Raw genomic sequence first — 21,821 nt, forward strand, 5'->3', positions numbered from 1 at the left:
AAATCAAGGAAACAGCACGAACATCCCCTGTGGACAGAGATTTTTAACAAATTCTTTTTTTATTTTTTGCCGTGTGGGACCTTAGCTCTTCCCCCTCCCGCCCCAGGAATCGAAACTGTGTCCCCTACACTGGGAGTATGGAGCCTTAACCACTGGACCACCAGGGACGTCCCAACAGAATCTTTATCGAATCCCATGCAGTGATATTTATTTCTTTAAGATTTTTTTTTTGATGTGGACCATTTTTAAAGTCTTTATTGAATTTGCTACAACATTGTTTCTGCTTTGTGTTTTGGTTTCTGTAGCCCCAAGGTATGTGGCATCTTCGCTCCTCCACCAGGGATCAAAACTGCAGCCCCTGGATTGGAAGGTGAAGCCTTAACCACTGGTTCACCAGGGAAGTCCCAACGTGGTGATATTTAGAAAAGGTTAGGGCAGCCCCACGCGGGGTTTACCCCAGGTGTGCAGAGTGGGCTTACCATTACGAACCAAATATTGTCATTCACCGTAAGAGAATGACAGTGGCTGTTGGCTTCGATCACTGAAGTGCGTTAACCATGGGTGAGTGAGCACTGCGTCTCTCCAGGAACGGGGTGTTCCCCAGGGAGTCACAGGCCCCTCCCTGCCCCCCATCCCCGGCTCTGCTCCTGAGGGCTCCCCCCGGCTGGCGGGATCCTTCCAAGATGGCAGGGTGGACCCTGCACCAGGCGCCCCCCCACGGGGAGCACCCCTGAGTCACACACGACCCCACAGGGACCCCCGTCAGCCCTGTCTGGTAGATCAGAACACCAGGCTCAGAGAGGGGTCCGCTGTGTCAGCGCTGGCCCTGGCCCAAGCCCTCGGTGCTGCTAACACTTTGCAGGACAGGATGTTTCTTCCAGACAAGCTGCCCACTGCCTCTCCAGGGAGATTGTCCTCCTAACTGTCTGTTAGGCACTTGGATTCTAATGCCCACCCTGAGCTTAGGGGGTCTGCTGAGAGCCCTCAATTCTTCAGAAAGCCCCTCCTCATCCTAAAGACTCTAAAGACCACCGCCCACCCCTGCAGAGGCAGAGGCAGAGGCCCTGGAGGCCCATTGGAGGTGTGGGCCTTGCATGGCCGGAGTGTGTCCCCTGTCCAAAGCTGCAGCCAGATTTGCCCTGATGACAGGCGCCCAGGATCCCGAGGGTGGGGGCGAGGGGCAAAGGAAGCCACCCTCACCCCTTCTGCCCAGCATCACATGGACGCGCCGCCCAGGAGCATCTGTGGGAGCATGCAGATTGTATTTGGAAGACCCCGGATCAGCCAGCATTCAAGATTGGAAGTTGAAGGTCTTCATCATAGTAGTCATGTATGGATGTGAGAGTTGGACCATAAAGAAGGCTGAGCGCTGACGAATGATGCTTTCGAATTGCAGTGTTGGAGAAGACTCTTGAGAGTCAAACCAGCCAATCTTAAAGGAAATCCACCCTGAATATTCATTGGAAGGACTGATGCTGAAGCTGAAGCTCCAATACTTGGCCACCTGATATGAAGAGTTGACTCATTGGAAAAGTTCCTGATGCTGGGAAGGATTGAGGAGGAGAAGGGGACATAAGAGGATGAGATGGTTGGATGGCATCACTGACCGAATGAACATGAGTTTGAGCAAACTCCAGGAGATAGTGGAGGACAGGGGAGGCTGGCGTGCTGCAGTCCATGGGACCGCAGAGGGTCGGACACCACTGAGCCACCGAACAACAACGACGGTATCATGATGGCCGGCTGAGTCTGGCCTCCCTGAGCTCCTTTAGGGCAAAGACTAGGTGCAGAGCTCTTGCATCCCCAGCAGGTCTGGATGAAAAGGAGGCTCCAGAGAGAAGCCTTGGGAGGGTGAGCAGAGGCAGCTTGGGGCCTGCCTGCAGGGGATTGGCCCTAGGGGACCGTGACCCCTGAGGGTGTGGGATCTGCCTCTGGAGAAGAGGGTATTCAGGCTGAAGGGCTGGTTCTGGCAGAGGGGGTGGTGCTCTGGGCCCTGGAGACCCCGTCCTTCATCAGCAGCAGCTGGTCCCTTAGGTGGGCTTGGGCCACATCTCTGTCCTCTCCCAGCAGGGCGGCGGGGAGAGGAAGTTGTCTCTCCCCCAGAGGATCCTGCCTCTTATGATTCAATCGTGTCTCCCTGAGATATTGCAGTCCTGACTCCCAGCACCTATGGACATGACCATGTCTGGAAAGGGCCTTTGCAGATGTGATTAAGATGTAAGTTAGGACGAGGTCATTCTGAGTGGGGTGGGCCCTAGTCCAATAGGAAGAGAAGACGGACAACAGACAAGGGCAGAATGCCCTAAATGACAGAGGCATGGGTTGGAGTGACGCAGCCACCACCAGAAACTGGAAGAGGTGACAGTGAAGTCGGGTTAGTCGCTCGGTCGTGTCTGGCTCTTTGCCACCCCATGGACTGTAGCCTGCCAGGCTTCTCTGTCCATGGACTTTTCCAGACAAGAATACTGGAATGGGTAGCCATTCCTTTCTCCAGGGGATCTTTTCGACCCAGGGATTGAACCCCGGTCTCTGGCATTGCATGCGGATTCTTTCCTGTCTGAGTTGCCAGGGAAGAGGTGGGGAAGGATTCTACCCAGAGTCTCAGAGGCAGCGTGGCCCTCTCAACACCTTGAGTTTGGACTCTTAACTTCCAGAACTGAGAGAGAGCACACTACGGTTGTTTTAAGCCGCCCGCTTGTGGCTCTTCCTTAACGGCAGCCAGGACAGGAATCCAAGGTTGGTCGCACTGATGTCTCCCTCATCCCGCCTCCCCTGTTCTGGTACCAATCACATCCTTGGGGCAGGGTCCTGGCCAGCAGGGGGCGAGGGGGGTCTTGGCCCCCAGGGGAGATCTCCATTGGCACCGTGGTGGGAGCTTCCCAAACTGATCAGAACCAGGCCCCGGGGCAGAGTGGCCAGTGCAGGGCCTGGGGATGGAGGGAGCCCTAGCACAGACCTCAGGGAGAAGGGCAACTCAGCCCTAGGAGCCCACTGCTCCCTGACCAACTGACCCTGTGGCCTGACTGGGGGTAAAGGAATCGGCTCCCCTACTCCCAAGTTAACAGGGACTCTCCCACCTGGAAACTTGCATCAGAGAAGGAAAAACACCCACACAGGCGAGATGTCTGCATGTCATCTGTATTGTCACGTGAATTGCACATCCGGCACGGCTGACCTGGACATGACCTATTAGGTCACACAGAGTCCGGCCCCTGGGGGCCAAAGGGGCACCACTGCCCAAGGCTTTCCGCGGGCTGCGGCCCGGACACCTAGTCTCCCCGGACCCTGGGGCCTGGCACCGGGAGAGGCCAGCTCACGCCTCAGGCCCTTCTGCTCCTGGACGGCGTCTCCCCAAATGCCCCTGGAGCAACGTGGTTCCTTGGAGAGTTCCTAGCTGTTCCATGAGAAAAGGGTTCTGTGGTCAAATACGTTTAGGAAACATGGATTAAACAAGGTTTGACAAGAAGCTTTTCTGCAGGACTTGTCAGAGCCTTTATGATAGTCCCGGCCCCTGTGGACGTCCAGTGTGTATGCAGCATTTCCCAAATTTGTTTGACCACAAGACCATTTTTCTTCCCAAGGTGTCTTGCAGGCTGGTGTCCGATGGGGCACCCTTTGGAAAGCACTGCCCTAAGTAAGCTGTCGGTGACCGTTAGTGGCGATGGCACCTGTGTTGGGTGGTGGACTGTGGGTATTTCATCGGGGGTCGTGCTGCGGTGAGGTGGGCACAGCCAGAAACTCAACGGTTGTGGTGATGAAAGGACAAGACGAGACTTGGCCTCCCGCGTGGTACTGGCCTGGTACCCTCCAGAGCAGAAGCCCAGCGGGGCTGTCCTCATGGCTGGGCCCCAGCCCATCTACAAAGGGACTCAGAGTCTGCTTAAGGGGGCAGGGGGCGCCCCGCACAGTGGGAGGAATGGGACGGTCACTGGTGGGCCCACCTGATGTCACCAGCCTTCAACCCGGATGGTGGTGGGCGATGAGCTGGGGTGGCCGGATGCCCCCTGCCCTGCCAGCCCCATGTCCTCCGACGGGCCACCCCATGGACAGGCGGCTCACCAGGCAGAGATGAGCATCTGGCAGGTGTTGGAGGACATCCACACCAGCTCGACCAGGCGGAATTGGAAGTAGCCGATGGCGAAGCCGGAGAGGACGTCGGTGATGTGGTGGCGGCCGATCATGACCCGCGACAGCCCCACGCACAGGGCCCAGAGCACCAGCAGGACGCGCAGCGGCACGGCCAGCACCAGGTGGCTCAGGAAGAACTTGGACACCATGGCCGCGCGGCTGGCGTGCCCGGCAGGGAAGGCATACACGTCCATGGTGAGGTAGTCCAGGAGGCTGGGGCTCGACTCAAATGGGCCACGCCGCTTGATGAGCTTCTGCACGCCGGCCACCGTCATGATGTCCAGGAGCAGGGCTGCAGGAGGGAGAGAGGGGGCCCCCAGGTTGTCAGCGCCGCCCTGCCCCCTCCCCCCTCCTCACTTGGGCCACTCGGACCTCCCCGCAAGGTTCCCACCTCGGGGCCTTCGCCTGTGGCTGTTCCTCCCTGAACACTCTTCCCTGGGATATGGCGGTGGTGGTTTAGTCCCTAAGTCATGTCTGACACTTGCCACCCCATGGGCTGAAGCCTGCCAGGCTCCTCTGTCCGTGGGATTCTCCCGGCAAGCATACCAGGGTGGGTGGCCACGCCCTCCTCCAGGGGATCTTCCCGACCCAGGGATCAAACCCGCGTCTCCTGCGTCTCCTGCATTGGCGGGCGGATTCTTTCCCACTGAGCCACTAGCGAAGCCCTCCCTGGGACGTTTGGACAGGTAAAGGTGCTGAATGAGAGTGGCGAGCAGGGGTCTCGTGGGCCACTGTGGGCACCGTGGAGACTCTCATCCTGACCAAAGGGGCCCTGGGTCGCTGGTTTTTCCCTAAGAACTTCACTGAAGTCCCCTCCAGTCCCAAGAACAGGGTGTCACCATACCAATCTTTTCTAAGACAAAATGAGATTCATGTGTACAATTGCTTCCCTGGTGGCTTGGACTTTAAAGAATCCCCTTGCATTGCAGGAGACCTGGGTTCAATTCCTCGGTTGGGAAGATCCCCTGGAGGAGGAAGTGGCAAACCACTCCAGTATTTTTGCCTGGAGAATCCCACAGGCAGAAGACCCTGGTGGACTACCGCAAAGAGTTGGACACGACTGAGCAACTAACACTAACTATTAATACAATTAGCCATTTTTAAGGGTACAGTTTAGCAGCTTCTAGTGGATTCACAATGTTGGGCAAACACCCACCTCTATCGAGTTCCAAAATGTTTTCATCACCCAAAAGGAAACCTAGTCCCCATCAAGCCATCGGTCCCCATCCGCCCTCCCCCAGCCTCTGGCAACCCCTGATTTGCCTTTGGCTCCGTGGATTCGCCTGTTCCCTACATTCCATATGAATGGAGTCGTACAACGTGAGGCCTTTTGGGTCTGGCTTCTTTCCCGTACCATAATGTTGTTGAGGCCCATCCATGTTGCGGCAGGCTTCAAAACTTCTGCTCCCTTTTTATGGCTGCCTATTATTCCATTGTCTGGACCTGCTACAGTTTTTTTTTATCCATTCATCTGTTGGTGGCATCTGGGTGGTCTGCCCCTTTTGGCTGTGGTGAATAATGCTGCTATGAACATTTGTGGATGAGGATTGGTTGAGAACCTGTTTGCAGTTCTTTGGGGGCACATTCCTACAGGTGGAATTGCTCCTTCATGCAGTGAAGTGAAAGTCACTCAGTCGTGTCCGACTCACTGCAACCCCATGAACTGTACAGTCCGTGGAATTCTCCAGGCCAGGATACTGGAGTGGGTAGCCTTTCCCTTCTCCAGGGGATCTTCCCAACCCAGGGATTGAACCCAGGTCTCCCACATTGCAGGCAGATTCTTTACCAGCTGAGCCACCAGGGAAGCCCGCCAATCATGCAGTAATGATGTGTAACTTTCCGAGAAGCCACCAAACTGTTTCCCACGGCAGCGGAGCCCTGTTGCCCTCACTTTACAGGGACAAGACGGAGCCCTGGAGGTTGAGCATCCTGCTCTGCTCCTCTGTCTGTCTGGATGCTCCCTTTCCCCTCCCTCTGACTTCCTCTCCGTCATCCTCACCGCGCTTCCCTGCTGGGTGGTGATCGGCTCTTCGTCAGCTCCCACTCCCTCGCTCGCATCATCACTTCGTGGAGGCGGGGCCAAGCCATGTCTGTTTTGTTCACTGGCTTCTGCCCAGCATCAGACATGGAAGGGCAGGTCTCCATGTGTTAGCTGAGTCCTGGCTGGGGGCAGAGGGGTGGGCTCTTTCCCACTTGGGGAGCCAGGTGGAGACACGAATCTCTGTCCATTCGGCCCCCACCAGCACCCCGCTGTGTGGCCTTGGAGAGGGTGCTCTGCTTCTCTGGGCCCTTAGCTGAATGCCCCAAGCCAAGGTCCTGGTTTCACCCAGGCAGCCAATGTGGGGGTTCACAAGTTTCCCAGAGACCCAGGTTTGAGTCACAACCTTGGAGCCTCCTATGACCTTGGGCAAGTCACCTAACTTCTCTCACCTCTAAGGCAAGATCACAACCACCTGGCATCCAGAGGAGGTCTGGCACGGTGCCTGCAGGGTGACTGACTGTCCTGGGTTTGCTTGGGACAGAAGGGTTTGGGGGACATAAGAGGTTCAGGGCTAAAACAGGGTTGTCCCAGCAGACCAGACGAGGTGGTCCCCCCCAGTGCCTGGCACACAGGGAGGCCAGAGAAGGGTGGAAGATTAGTATCAAACGACAGATCAGGGCAGCCTGGCGCTGGCGGCTTTCCTGGAAACTTTGCAGGAGACACCAAAACTGTTGCCCTGCAATTGTCCTTGTTCAGAAGCAGGGAAAAAAAAAAAATCTTTGGGAAAAAAATGACACAATTGATGTTCACTGTAGAAAACTTACAAAACAGGAGACAAAATAAAATTTTAAATTGCCTGTAATTCTGCCACCCAGAGATAGCCACCATCCCAGAACCTTCACTCCACCTACATAGCGTTGATTTAATAAAAGCTATAACATGGCAAGCCACTCCAGTACTCTTGCCTAGAAAATCCCATGGATGGAGGAGCCTGGTAGGCTACAGTCCATGGGGTCGCTAAGGGTTGGACACGACTGAGCGACTTCACTTTCACTTTTCACTTTCACACATTGGAGAAGGAAATGGCAACCCACTCCAGTGTTCTTGCCTGGAGAATCCCAGGGACTGGGGGGCCTGGTGGACTTCCGTCTATGGGGTCACACAGAGTCGGACACGACTGAAGTGACTTAGCAGCAGCAGCAGCAACATAACATGCTACACACACACCGTTCTATAACCTGCTTTTGAAACTGGCCAGCTGCAGCATCTGGAGTGTCCTGGGGTATTTATCTGGTGGTCCCTGGGCTGGACATCCAGGCACCTGGGTAACACTGCGTTCCCTGGGCAGAGCAGGACTCCTCTTTCCCTGCCCTTTGCATGGTTGCTGCTTGCAGTCTGGGCTCTTGGCTGGGATTTGAAGCCCTGGCCTCCCTGGGGCCTGCCCCTCTCATTAGCCACAGGGCCAGCTGATGTCTGCCCATCCTGGACCACCCAGGGAGGGGACAGAAGCAGAAAGTGGTGGATGCAGAGGCTGCTGGTCCATGAGTGGGGGAGGAGTCTAACGGAGGGAGCCCACCTTGTTGCATGCCCCGCCCCCCTGCACCGTGTTCCCATGGTAACTTATTCCCAGGAGCTCAGACCTTCCAGCATGCAGGCTGCTAACCCACGTTGAGGCTGGGAGCATCTGGAGCCCACGGGACGCGGGGGCCACAGTCCCAGCAGGACATAGGGGACCAAAAGGGCAGGTGGAAGTTGGAGGAAGGTGGTGGCATCTGACCCCCGGGGACCCTGAGCCCAACGGAGCAGCAAAGGGACGAGGCCAGGCTGAGAGGAGGCAGCCAGTCCTCTCCAGTCCAGAAAGGCCGCTCCCCAACCTCATGACAGGCTGTTGCCACCTGGGGAGGAGGCAGTTCACAGGTAAGGGGGTAAACATCCAGGTTTCAGAGTCACAGGTGGGGTCAAGTCCCAGCTCCTCGGCTCAACAAGTGCCTTCACCTATCGGAGCCTCGGTCTGCCCACCTGTAAAAAGAGTTCTCGCAGGATGAGATGAGCTCCTAGTGCCTGCGGAGTACTTAGAACAGCCCGGTACGTGCTGTTGAGGGAACAGCTGCTCTTGTTACCCCAAAGCCCCAGCCTGGCCTGAGCCAGGCTTTCAGACCCTGGAGGTGGGGAGGTATTGAGCAGGTGCACCAGCAAAAGGACTTCCTTCTCTGAGGTCCCATCAGCATCAAAATGATCTGGCCCAAGTTCCAAGACCCTCAGCACCTGAAGGAAGGTCACAGCATCCTGGGCTGGTGGCTTGGGGGTGGGACTGATGTGGACCAGGATGGGGCCCCTAGACAGAACCACGACACTGGCCACTAGGAAGATGTTGGGGGGGGGGTGTGTGTTAGTCGCTCAGTTGTGTCCGACTCTTTGCGAGCCCATAGACTGTAGTCTGCCAGGCTCTTCTGTCTATCGAATTCCCCAGGCAAGCATACTGGAGTGGTCTGCCATTCCCTTCTCCAGGGGATCTTCCCAATCCAAGGACTGAACCCAGGTCTCCCACATTGCAGGCAGATTCTTTACTGTCTAAGCCATATGGGCCATCTATCTAACTAGTGACCAAGTTTCTCAGCTGAAAACCAGGGCTCAGCAAGTTGGCAAATTCTCGCTGGCATGAACCTGCTTTCCCAGATGAGTGTGAACTGCAGCAGAGGTGCCCAGAGGAAGCCACTGGGTTCCAGGAGGGAGGTGGGGGAGGGGCAGCATCTTCTTCTCCACGGGCTGCCTGGGACCAGGGAGCTGGGCTCAGGGCTTCAGTCTGATGTGGAGGCTGGAGGCCAGGTGGGCTTCTGCCTTGCTGCCCGCTGCCCCCAGGCCAGGTGTCCCAGCTGTCTTCGAGGACCGGTGAGACCGATGGGCCAGGAATTGAGCTAGACCCACACCTTTCAAACTTTTTTTAGCAGCAAAACATTTTTTCCTGATGTAAGACAAAGCTATGATTTTTCCAGTAGTTGTGTAATCAATGGGATGTGAGAGCTGGACCATAAAGAAGCCTGAGTGCCCAAAAATTGATGCATTGATGCTTTCAAATTGTGGTGCTAAAGGACTCTTAAGAGTCCCTTGGGTTGCAAGATCAAACCAGTCAATCCTAAAGGAAATCAACCGTGAATATTCACTGGAGGGATTGATGCTGAAGCTGAAACTCCAATACTTTGGCCACCTGAGGCAAAGAGCCAACTCATTAGAAAGGACCCTGATGCTGGGAAAGATTGAGGGCAGGAGGAGAAGGGGGCGACAGGATGAGACATTTGGATGGCATCACCGACTCAATGGATATGAGTTTGAACAAGCTCCGGGAGATGGTGAAGGACAGGAAGCCGGTGTGCTGCAGCCCAGGGTCACAGAGAGTCCGACATGCCTGAGCAACTGAACAACAAGTATACACAGAGACTCAGGACATGAACGGACAAGAGAAGTAGCCCCATGGCTGTCGCTGGGGCTGCTGGAAATGGGGGACCCTCCCCTGTCCCCTGAGAGGCTTCTGAGGTTGGCTGTGTGCCCTGATTTGAAAACCCCACATCTGGGCCTTTGGAAATCTGCTCTTTTCAGCTGGCTCTGTCCCTTGAGGCCATAATGAGGTGAAAACTGAACCTCCACCCTGGGCCTTCGGGGTCCTTCATTCATTTACTTGAGCTATAGGTCTTGGGTCCCACTGCTTCCTAAGTATGTTGGGCGAGGGCCAGGCCTGGGGCTGGTGAACCAGGCTGGCAGGGTACCAGATGACTTGGGGGCAGGAAGGGTGCAGAGACGGGCAGTAAGTTAGACAGGGGGCTTCTCTACAGGTGTGATGAGCCCGTGGTCTCTCCCCCTACTATTGCTGCTGCTGGGTTTTGAGGGTTGGGTATAGTGGAGGCTGTGGGGGGATGGCTCCCCAGCAGAGATGATGGCCCTGGGGCCTCCCCTGCAAGCTCCTCCCACTGTCCCCCCAGGCTGCTTGCCCCTCCCTCAGCACCATGGCCAGCCCTCTTGTGACTGTGATTCTAACATGTCAGCACATACCCTGGCACCCAGAAATAGAAGCAAATGGCTCTGTCACTGAAGGCTCCATGAATTCCGCTCACACAGCCGGTGGAGGTCCCTGACCTATATTTCTTTCTGGACTGGGAGGGAGGCAGGGCTCCCCGCCCCATGGGGACTGGTCTGCTTGGCAGCAAGTTCAGTGGCCAGAATCGCAGTGCTATGTGGCCCAGGCTGGTGGCCTAACCTCCCTGGGCCTCCTCTCACCACCATCAAGTAGGGCAGAGGCTGCACACTTGGGCTCCAGGATCAGGGGCGGGCCTCAAGTTCGGCTGCTTGTGAATTTCCTGACCTTGGCACAGCATTCCTGCTGAGCTTCCTCCCTTCACTGATAGAACAGGGGATCATTCCAGAAGCTACTCTGAGGGCTGCCTGGTCTGCAGGGAGGGCTGGGCCCCACCAATAATGTCCAGTCCCTGTCCCTCTCGCCGAGTGGGTGGCTCAGATGCCCTAAATGCCCGTGAAGGGAGCACAACTATTACCTGCTCTGCGGGTGCCTCAGAGGTGACAAGAACCTGCCTTGGCACCCGCTTTCTCTCCCACTCCGGTGGGGGTGGGGGCTGCTGGGGTGCTCCCTCCCAGCCCCTCAAGCTTGGCTGCTCCCCCTGAGATGCCCACCATGGGACCAGTTCAGCAGCAGGGCAGGCAGGGCAGGGGTGGTGAAGGGGAGCTGTGGACCCCGCAAGGAGCAAAGGCAGTGCCGACATCTCTTACTGCCTGGGGCCGGCAGGAGGGGTAGCCACTCTTCTGGCCTCTGATCCCCCATTCCATTCCCTCCAGGAGCCAGGGAAACAGCCTGGGTTAGCGCTCTGGGGTGGTGTAAATCAGTCTACACTTTCTGAAGGGCTTTGGATTCAGACTCAGAAGTCTGTACGGCAGGCCTCCCTTGACTCAGCGCTTCCATGGGTAGGACTGTCTCCCTGGGAAATAGTTAGGGATGTGCCCCACGATTCATGGTCAAGGATGTCCACTGCAGCATCCTTCATGACGCTGAAAACCCCGCACCAACCTGGTGCCCTTGAGTCGGAGACAGATGGGCCAGACTGCGGCCAGGTCTAGACGACGGAGCGCTCTGGGGCTGCTGCGAATGATGAAGCAGATGTGTATTTATAGCCACGGAAGGACAGCTCTGGGATTTAAGTGGAAAAGGCCAATGACCACACCGGATTTACAGTAGGATAATGCTGTTTTTGTAAAATTAAGATGTAAATGTGTCTATATGCGGTGAAAAAAGTCTGGAAGGCACTGCATTAAATGTTAACTGTGCTTCTCCCTGGGTGGGAGGATGAGACTCATTTTTGTTGTCTTTCTGTAATTCTGCATTAACATTTTTTTTTTCTGACCGTGAAGAGGCATGACCTGTGCGCGTTTTTAAAAAGTTATTTTTATAAAAGGACAAATACTGCTTGATTCCAGTTTCATGAGGTCCTTAGGACGGGCAGATTCATAGAGAGAGAAGGTAGATTAGAGGATGTCAGGGGCTGGGGAGTTATTGCTTAATGGGTGCAGAATTTCAGCTGGGGAAGATGAAAGAAATTCAGGAGCTGGGTGCTGGGCATGGTTGTACACTTAATGCCATTGAGCTGGACGCTTAAAAATGGTTAAAATGTCAAAGTTTAAGTCATGTGTGTTTTAGTGTGCACCCATGCACACAACACAGTTATTTTAAAACCCAGCGCACTGTTCCAGAGGAACACAGCTCTGGGGAGGTGGGCAGTGAGCAGAGAGGCTGATGGAAGGGAAACCCTGAGAGGAGGCAGAAACACTCCAGGCGTTTGGCACTGGGACCTCCGCTCTGTTGGTGTGAGCTGTGTGAGTGAGTGTGTGTGTGTACACACGGCATCTCTCCCGATCACGGCGGCCCTGCCTTCAGCCAGATACCCTGCCCCAGCCCTCGGTGCCCAGGGTTGGGGGGCTGCCGTGAGTGTCCCAGTCTGTCCCTAACTCCCCTGGCCGGCATGACTTAAGTGAGTTCTAGAACTCTGCAGGTTTCCCTAATTCTCATCTGAAGAACCCAGATATTAAAGCAGCTTGGTTCATCTCAGAAGACCACCTGGGTGCGAGGAAAGCAAAATTGTGTGTATAGGTAGATGCCTGAGGGCACCAGGCTTGGCTTGGAGGGTGGGGTGACACAGAAGAGGACCCCCAGTGGCCCCCTCCCTACAAGAGGGCCCTAAGAGGGTGGCCAGAGGCCAACTGCAGGGAACTTTTCTCTGAGCCGCACTGAGAGGATGAGCCGTGAAGCTGCGGAAAGGGCAGAGAGCACTCTCCCTCCGCGGGACTGAGCTGGCGTCTCTAGCTGGAGTGCTCCCCACAGTGAAGGTTTGGGATCAGTCTAAATATCCATCAACTAGGGACAGGATATGCAAGCCTTGCGGAGGGCTTGTCACCTAAGCTGTCCCCCAGAGCAGGGCCGGGGGGCCCGGGGTGGGGGAGCTGACAGAACAGATTATCTGGGGGGTGGGTGAGCAGGGGCTGCGTGGGGCGAGGGGATGCTGTGAGATGCTTGCGGGGAGTTGGCGGGGGAGTGCTGCTAGGCTGAGGGAGCTGGTTCTGGCTTCTGAACCCCTCATGCTTGATGTGAAGGGATTCGGGGGGCCCAGATGGGAGGTATGTGGCCCAGCAGGCCTGAAAGGGCCGTGAGAATGAGGCCAAACTGGGCAAAACACGGCAGGAGGTCATGTTAGAAGCAAAGAGAAACATCCAGAGGCCTATGACCCAAGCTGCAGTGGTGGTTATTCCTGGGGAAGGGGCTTAAAGGAGACATTCATTTCTTTTTTTTTAATTAAAAATTTTGGGAGGTCTCAAGGCATGCAGGATCTTAGTTCCCTGACCAGGGATTGAACCTTCACCCCCTGCACTGGAAGCTTGGAGCTTTAATCACTGGACCACCATGGAATTCCTCCCTTGCTTTGTCATCTGTCCTGGTTTGAATTTTCCTTATCATAAAGATATATAGTGAAAAGGTGCTCAATGCCACTTATCACTAAGGAAGCACAAACCAAAACCACCATGAGACACCACTTTTCACACCCATTAAAACGGCTATTATTTAAAAAAAAAAAAGTGCTGGCCAAGAACACTTGTGGAGAAATTGGAACTTTTGTGCACAGGTGGCAGGAATGTAAAACGGTACTTCTGCTGTGGAAAACGGCCTGGGGGGGGGGTTCCTCAAAAATTAAACCTAGGGTTACCATTTTTTCCAGCAATTCCATCCTGGGTGTATACCCAAAAGAAGTGAAAGCGTGGACTTGTACAGATATTTGTACCTTGCTGTTCAGAGCAGCATTATTCACAACAGCCAGAAGCAACCCAAGCATCCCTTGACAGATGTTGGATAAACAGAATGCGGTCCATCCACACCATGGAGTATCATTCAGCCTTAAAGAAGGAGATGCTGATACCTGCTACGGTATGGAGGCACCCTGAGGACAGGACACTCAGGGAAACAAGTCAGACGCTAAAGACAGATGCTGTATGGTGCCACCAACATGAGGTCCCTAGATGAATCAGATTCATAGAAACAGAAAGTGTGGGTGCTGGGTGCTGTGGGCAGGGGGAGTGGGGAGTTAGTGTTTATGGACATAGATGGTGGTGGTTGCTCAACAATGTGAATGTACCAAATGTTGTTGCTGTTTAGTCGCTAAGTCATCTCTGACTCTATGGACTGCAGCCCACCAGGCTCCTCTGTCCATGGGATTTCCCAGGCAAGAATGCTGGAGTGGGTTGCCATTTCCTTTCTCCCGGGGATCTTCCCGACCTAGGGATGGAACCCAAGTCCTCTGCATGGCAGGCGGGTTCTTTACCACTGAGCCACCTGGGAAGCCTGTACTGCATACTAATGTACACTAAAAAATGGCTGGAATGGTAAGTTCTAGGTTATGTCTATTTACCACAATAAAAAATAACATAGAAAAAAAAGGAACATAGAGTTTTCATAATCAGGGACATTTCAATTAGGGTTATTTTATAGATCATGGAAATAAGACGTGGAAACCATTTTCTGCTGAGCATGGGCCCAGGGGGAAACCATGATGGGCCTGGTGAACAGGAATGGCCCAGGTCCCCTATCACCTGCCCGCTTCGGGATCATCGAGTCGGGTGTTAGAGAGAGAGGACAAAGCGGGAATCAGGTCATGTCACAGGTGCCTAGAGCTTGGAGGGGCCCTGGATCGACCTGGACCTGGGACTTCTTTTGACGATGGCAATGGTGATGAGGGTGCTAATGCTTATCACCTTCCACAAGCATTAACTGGCGTGGGTATGTGCCATGTGTAATTCTTCAGGGAAGTATCCCAGCAACCCATCAGACAGATGAGGAAAATGAGGCTCAGAGAAGCCAAGTCACTTGCCCCAGTTCCCACAGCAGGACCGGGATGTGCACCCAGGTCCAGCCAACTCTGGAGCCAAGCCCGTGCCAGCTGCTAAGACCCCTTCTGGCTTTGAGTCTTCCAGAGTCTGTGCAACACATCACAGCCCCCCGAAAGGGAGGCGGATTTCGGGGAGCAGAAGGGAGGACTTCCTCCCGGCCCAGCTGGGACTCTTCCAGGTCCAGTGGCTAGAGCTCCATTTCCCAAGGCTCCTGAGTTTTCCCCTTTGGGGCCAAGGAGAGCCCAGGTCCCAACGGTACCATGGAGACTCTACCCCCAGGATTCTGCTGGATCCCTGGTGCTCAGAGTAGGCAGGCAGGACCAGGCTGGGCCCCTCATCCCTCTGGGCCCTGCAGTGTCCACGCCACCTGCCACCCACTGTGCCTGGGGCTTTGCCAGCTCCTCTCGAATCCCCACCACAGCCCTGACGCCCCGTGTACAGATGAAGAAACTGAGGCTCAGCGATGGGAACTGACTTGACCAGAGTAAGTAAGGGTCAGAGGGAGGACCAGGGCAAGTCCATTTCAACCCCAGCCCCCCCGCCCAGGGCCCCAAAGACTAAAGAACAGACCCATCTGTGCAGTGTTTGCTCAAGGATGGTCTGTCATCCCTGGGCAGAAGGCAGTGTGGGCAGCCACTCTTGGCAGGTCAGGTCAGAGCCGTGGGATCAACCCACTTGGTTATTTGCTGCTTTTCTGGGTCCACATCCCCACCAAGAATGCAGGCCCACAGACCACCCTGCCTACTCCGAGCAGTTTCTCTGGCCCAGGCTCTTTTTCCCTCTGTGGTCTTGGTACCTGGATATACAGCAAAAGTGCTGGTAAAAGGGAGAGCTCTCTGCAGGTATCTCCCCAGTGTGGACTGGTCTGCCCGACCTGCAGACCAAAAGTGAGTGGGAAGGTAAGCAGTTTGCAGCCTAGAGGACTTGTCTTGGTTCCTGGGTCTACCACTTATAGATATGTGGGGTTGGACAAATCCCTCGACTCCTCTGAGCCTCAGTTAACTCATCTGTGTAGTGGGTATATTGAAATTTACACTATAAGGTCATTAAAAAGATTTTAATGTCATGAAATACAAGACATCCATAGCATAGTACTTGGTATCTAAGTGGAGCTCACTAAATGATGCTTTTAAAAACTGAGAAACAACTGTCCTTGTTCAAGAAGGGAGATTTCTTGAATCCTGTTCTCTGTCCTACGAAACAAACAGCTTTGTGTCCACAGAATCTGGTTGCTGGTAAAAGCCAGAAGCCTAGTCCTGACCAGCCAGAGTTGTGTCAGTTCCAGTCCTGGCTCCATCACTAACTAGCTGCGTGGTTGTGGGCAAAGCGTCTCTGTGTGCCTCAGTGTCCCCCTCTTTAGAGAGCATAGCAGCTTCTCCCTGGGGTTTGTGGTGAGGATGATATGTGATGATGTTTTATGAAAAACCAGGCTCATCGTAAGTGCTGAATAAATCACCAACACAGCTCCACCACTTCCATCACCACACATGGACGGACTGTGCGGATGGGTCTAGGGAGCGGGGTTGAGAGAGAGGCTCAAGGACACTTTCCCACGCCCATCCTTGGACACCAGGTCACCTGACCGCTCCCCTCTTCCCAGTTTGCTTGAGTCACTGCTCTGTCTGAGGCTTAAATGGGCACTAGATGACGAGACCACAGTTCTGAACTGCCCCCCAAAGCCCCCGGGCCTGGCACCTGGGCCACCGTGCTCTGTCCCTCCATCCCAAGCCCAGGGCTTTCTGGGTGCCTGGAAAGAGCACAGGCCAGGATGTCAGGCAGGACTTGGTGCAAATCTCAAGTTCTGAAGTCTTGGCTAGGTTGCTTTATTTACAGGAGCCTCAGTTTCCTCATCTGTGAAGTGGGAATGGTAAGAGCAGCAGCCACGTTGTGACTGTTTATTTAGGAATAACAACAAGTAATGCGGATCATTTAGGAATAAGAACAAGAAAACACTGATGTACCAGGCTCGGCATCTCCTGCACGGACATCTGCTTCTTCGCCCTCCCCGCGTCCCACCAGCAGCACCCACCCCAGATGCTCTGAGACCCGAGCGGGAAGACTCACAATTACTGTAACTTCTCCTGGATGGTAGTTCTCGGGGTCCAACCCACACCCCTTCGGTACTGGGACCCCTTGTCAGTGTTGGCTTGGCCTGAGCCATGTCCCCACCCTGCCCCCTACTTGTGTCCTAAATGGTGGCTGTGCTGAGAAGGGCCCGGAGGTCAACATGGCCCAGCTTGGAGGGTGGTGGCAGAGGGGCCCAAGCACCTCGGTGATCTGGAGGAGCCTGGAGGGCAGGCCAGACGGGGGCTGGGTATCACCTCCTGGGTAGAGAGGAGGGCCTGCCTTCCACATGGGCCCACGTGGCACCTGGCACAAGGCAGTGCTCGACCGAAAGACTCCGGTGGCAAAGACTTTGCAAACAAACCAAAGCTCCCCAGGTCCTCTCCTCCAGCGACTCCCCGAGGGAAGGGGCAGGTAAGCACTCCAAGAGGCCCTGAGTGGGTGGGAGCCCCAGATTGGACCCCTGCACCCACCAGGGATCCTGGAGGGCTTTCAGGGTCCCTGAGCCAAGCAGGGTGACGAGGGAGGGTGGGCAGCTCCCAGCTGCTGCCTGTAAGCAGCCTAGGAGCTCAAGGACCTATCCATGGGATGGGAGTGACAGGGTTAGACACCCAACTCCAGAGCACCCACCAGACTCCTGGACACGTCCCTCAAGGCCTCCAGCACCCGCTCCAAGTTGCTTCTGGGTCAGCGATGTGCTTTGTCCAGGGCAGGGCTCTTCCTCAGAAGTTCCCGCTGGGGCTCTGCATTCTCAAGGCTCCCACTTTGAAGGGGACTATGGTCTGGACATCCTCAGCTCCCTTTATCCCCAACCCGGAGGCTTGACTGTTTCTGGGGCACCCTTCCTGCTAACCTCATTAGATTGTTCCAGTCGGTTTCTGAGGGGCCCCACTGGCCCTGGCAGGGGCGGGGTGGGTCCGGCTCCCTCCCAAGGCCTGGCAGGGTGGGTGGCAGATGATGGGCGGGTGCACTCACCCAGAAGCAGGTTCATGAGCACCTCCTGGCCGGCCAGCGTGCTGCTCTTCACCAGGCAGAGGATGGTGCCCCCGATCCAGGGGACGCCATGGCCCGTGATGCCGATGAGCTTGACCATGGAGCGGGCGCTGGCCCAGGATGCGGCCCGGCCAGCACACACCCCCAGGCGCTTGGACATGCAGATGTCAATGGCCAGCAGGGAGTTGAAGGCGATGCCCTTGAAGGAGGGATTCAGCTGCATGCAGTCCTCCTCGGGCAACTGCTGGGACTGGCGCCGCTCGCGGGTCCCGTCCCCAGGGGCTGGGGGCTGCATCGAGGGGCCTGAGGCCTTCCTGCCCGAGCTGCGGGGCTCCGGGGCCCCCTTGGGTGGCTGGTTCAGGGACAGGAACTCGGCCCGGTTGAGGACGTTGCTGCGGTCCCGGGCCCGGGCCCGGCTCTGGGAGGCTGGCATGGTTGACAATCGTCTGGCGAGGGCAGGTACCAGCCTGGCCGTGAGACCCTTCTCCCCCGAAGACGGGAGCGCTGGAGCCGCCCCTGCTGTCTGCCTCCCTGCCGGCTCCTCGGCAGCTGTTAAATATAGAGAGCGGGCCTGCACATGGCTGTTTACCTCCGGCTGCCACCGGGCTCCTGGGGAATGTCAGTGCCAGCCGGGCAGCCAATCGAGCCCCCCAGTGCCAGTCAGCGCCAATGGAGCCACCGGGAGGCAGACGCGTCCACAGCTGCGGCCTGGCTGCCTCGGGCCTGGGCTATTTAAATCTCCCAATGGCTCACTCTGGGGGGGACCTGGGGGACTCTGGGAAATGTAGTCCTCCTACAGGTCTGGCCTCGGCTATGCCCCTAGCCAGAGGCCCAGAGGTGGGCCCCTGACTCACCCCTGCTTTGACCAGCTTCCCTCTGAGCAGCCCAGAGCCCAGGGAGCCAGGCCTACCTGCCCCTCTGGCCTGGACGGCTTGGATCTGGTCCCATGGACCAGACAATGGAGCCCAGGCCAGAGGCTTCTCCGGGCACCTTATGGGGTGAATGACGTCACTGACAGCATCACTCTGGGTCTGCTGGGGGCGGGGCTGAGCCCAGCCCCTCCCCTCCGTGCCAGCATTTCATTAAGCTGGCAGGCTGGGTTTTGACATTTTTCAGTCTTGAATTTAGCTTCAGTGCACGACTGTTCAATTTGTAAGACTTGATTTCCATTCGAGGGAGGAGTAATAAATTGGTTGGTAATGGATCTGCCCCTTGGAGGTAGCCTCCACTGCCTGGAACTTTGTGGAGACTGGGATTACTGTAGCAGCTTCGGGCAACCTGTAAATAGTTCCCGAGCTCCTGGTGCCATGCGAGGTGCCTGGCGCTGTCACAAAGGGAACACACCGCGTGCATCCCTGTCCCCCGGAAAAAGTTGCAGTTCACCAGGGATTAAATGAATGACATGTGTGAATGATTGCAAGCATCATGAGGATGTGTTTCAGAATCATAGAACAGGGTTCCAGGCCTGGCCTGGGGGTCGTGGGGGGCTTTCCCCTGGAAGGAAGAGCAGGTGGGAGGCCCCGGATAGGGGAGAGCCTTCTTCCTGCCTGCTGTGAGGTCTGGGAGCCCGTGTGGTGGTTCATGGACCGAGGGGGGCAAGAGAGGCTGCCAACCCAGAGAGGAGCAGGCCAAGAGGGATTTGAGTTGGAGGATTCAGGGTTTGAGTTGGGCCTCCCCGGCTGCAGAAACCCAATCTGACAGCCCTTTAAGGGCTGACCGGGCCTGGACTCAAAGGGAAGCCACTGGTTTAGGGCAACCATCAGAGTTAGAAGTGAATGCCCTGATGTCATGATTTATTATAGCAGCCAAGGCCTGGGATGAAGACGGGATTCCTTCCCAGCATGGAGCCCCCTCCTGCCCCTGGGAAGCCCCAGGCCCGCCCCATAGCCTCCCAGGGAGCAGGTCCACAGACTCCCAAGGACAGGAAGCTGCCTGGCGGGGTACGTGCTCTTTGGTCACCGGGGGCCAGCCTGGGGGCTCCAGAGTCAGACGGACGGGGGATGACGTGGGCTGCCACCGACTAGCTGAAGGACCTCTAGCGAGTCACTTGGCCTCTCTGCGCCTGGTCTTTTTCGTTTTCCCTCTTGTAACACAGGAATACTAGTGTCCGCCTTCCAAGGGCTCTTGTGAAGTCAGCGAGATGATGTCTCACTGATGTAAAGTGCTAAGCAGGGTCCCTGCCACGTAGCGAGCCTTCAAGCCTCCGGGTTGGGAACTGGTCTGTTTAACAAATGAGGCAAAGACCTCTCGCCCTCTGAGTGACTCTTTCAGAAGCACCCGCCCGCCCCCCGAAGTCTGGTCCCTCCTCCATACCTGGTTGGTGAGAAGCCAGACACCAGGAATCCTTAGTCTGGGGTTCCTTGTGGAATCCCTGGCACTTCTCTTCCAGAATGTTCCACTCAGACCATGCAGCCACAGAGGAGGATGTCCCAGACTGTGTCACATCCCACCTTCTTAAGTGTGGCCATGCTGACCTGTGTGGCCCTGTCCTGAACCTGGACAGATGCACATGAAGTTGGGGGCAGAATGCATGGAAGGCGGGCAGTGTACTGTGGTCTCTCTGTGTTCTAGCTTATTGACACCATTTAACCAACCTTCTGGCAAAGTCAAGATATCATGCCCACTTTACAGATGAGGAAGCTGAGGCTCAGAGGGGTGAAACCCAGAAGGGGTGAGGCCCGACTCCCAAGAAGTTCCGGGGCCTCCAGACTCAGATGCGGCAGATGTGCCCACTCAGCTTTCCACCAGGGCATTCACCCCACTCTTCCTGGGTGGGGCCCATGATCCAGGCTGACCTCAGGAGGGCAGGAGGAGTCCAGCCCAGAGAGGGGCTATTAATATCCAGAGGCTTGTGTCAGCATCTTGGCCTGGCAAGAGCTGCCGGCAGGTTCCCAGGGCTATGATGGGCTCCATGCCGGGGAGGGCCATGGAATCAGACTGGACTTCGGCCCAGGAGTGGTGAAAAGTGGGCTTTGGATTGGGTCAACCCTGGGTTCAAACCCCAGCTCAGCTTCCTCTACTTTACTGACCACAGGCACGTCCTGCCAGTACTCCTGGCCTCTCTTTCTCCCCTAGGGGTCTCACTCAGACGGAGACCTGCCCCTCCATCTCTAAGCTGGGGTGACCCTGTTCACCTTCTCAGGCAATTGAGAAGCAGGCACCATCTCTTTATGAGCTCCTACCACAGGCTACACTGTTCCACTTCTAAGCGTCTTAGAATTCATTCATCCACTGAATTGACGCTTTCATTGATCTCTTCCTGCTTATAGTTCTGTGTTGTTGGGGAGATAGTATAAACACCTGTGAAATAACTAGCCAGTTTCCAAAACAATATATTTTTACCAATAGCCTTATTTTTTCTCATCGTCAAATGTTACAGTCTTATAGCAATAAATTCAATGGATACAGATGATATAATATAGGTGCAACACTGGACTTCCTTGGTGGTCCCGTGGTTTAGACTCTCTGCTTCCACTGCAGGGGTGCAGGTTCCATCCCTGGCCAGGGAACTCAGATCCTACATGCTGTGTGGTGCTGCAAAAAAAAAGTAATTCTATTGCCTGGGTGCCACGACTGTTACCACGAGAATGGTCAGGTTACAAAGGACTCTGCACTTCTCATTTCCAATTACTGAAATGTTTTATGACAACCAAGTATTACTTTAACAATCAGAAAGAATATCTATGAAACAGTATCTATGTATACCAAATACAGAGATAAACAAATATGCCTTTAAAATATGACTGTATTTATATATCCTTTTAACCTCTCCCTTTTCATGTAACAATATGGACCTGGCAATGTCTCCATGACAACCCATCAGTTTTCAACGACTGCTTGGTATTTTGTCACGTGGATGGGCCAAACGTTGTAGAAGCAATTCTCTGTTTTTGGACATGTGGATTGTTTCTATTTTGTGACTATTCAAAATGATTAAGTACTAGATGGCACAGCCATCCTCACACATACAACCCTGTGTACTCAGGCAGAATATAAATGAGTGGCTACAGCAGCAAGTACCAGATACAACAGTGTGTTTGGATGCAACCCCGTGAGATCTGATGGGTCAGCCTAAGCCACCTACTGCAGTGCCCAGACCCAGAAAACCAGGACAGGGTCAGAGACACTTCTAGCCAACATGCAAGTCTGACCACACTCTTCTTGTGTTAGAGCCGAGGTCAAGAAAAGGCTAGAGTGGTGACATCACCGATGAGGCCACAGA

The 21,821-nt window shown here is 55.2% G+C and overlaps 1 protein-coding gene across 1 annotated transcript; it reads right to left on the reverse strand.

The window, feature by feature from the left end:
- Positions 1 to 3,124: 3,124 nt before the first annotated feature.
- Positions 3,125 to 18,532, reverse strand: PLPP7 (phospholipid phosphatase 7 (inactive)). The gene is made up of 2 exons (XM_055400309.2): positions 17,582 to 18,532; positions 3,125 to 4,420 (listed from the first exon to the last, which is right to left on the reverse strand). The coding sequence occupies exons 1-2, from the start codon at positions 18,030 to 18,032 to the stop codon at positions 4,056 to 4,058; spliced, it is 816 nt and encodes a 271-aa protein (XP_055256284.1). The 5' UTR covers positions 18,033 to 18,532; the 3' UTR covers positions 3,125 to 4,055.
- Positions 18,533 to 21,821: the final 3,289 nt, after the last annotated feature.

The sequence above is a fragment of the Moschus berezovskii genome, chromosome 11 (genome assembly GCF_049115385.1).
Source record: "Moschus berezovskii isolate FMDL1 chromosome 11, NW_MosBer_1.0, whole genome shotgun sequence".
In the NCBI taxonomy this organism is placed as follows: Eukaryota; Metazoa; Chordata; class Mammalia; order Artiodactyla; family Moschidae; genus Moschus; species Moschus berezovskii.

What these genes read in the sequence shown, in the direction of transcription:
- PLPP7 (XM_055400309.2), bottom strand. Translation starts at nt 18,032, where the DNA reads ATGCCAGCCTCCCAGAGCCGGGCCCGGGCCCGGGACCGCAGCAACGTC. An exon ending in GCTCATGAACCTGCTTCTGG is followed by an intron (nt 4,421 to 17,581) that starts GTGAGTGCACCC and finishes TCCCTCCTGCAG; the next exon opens with CCCTGCTCCTGGACATCATG.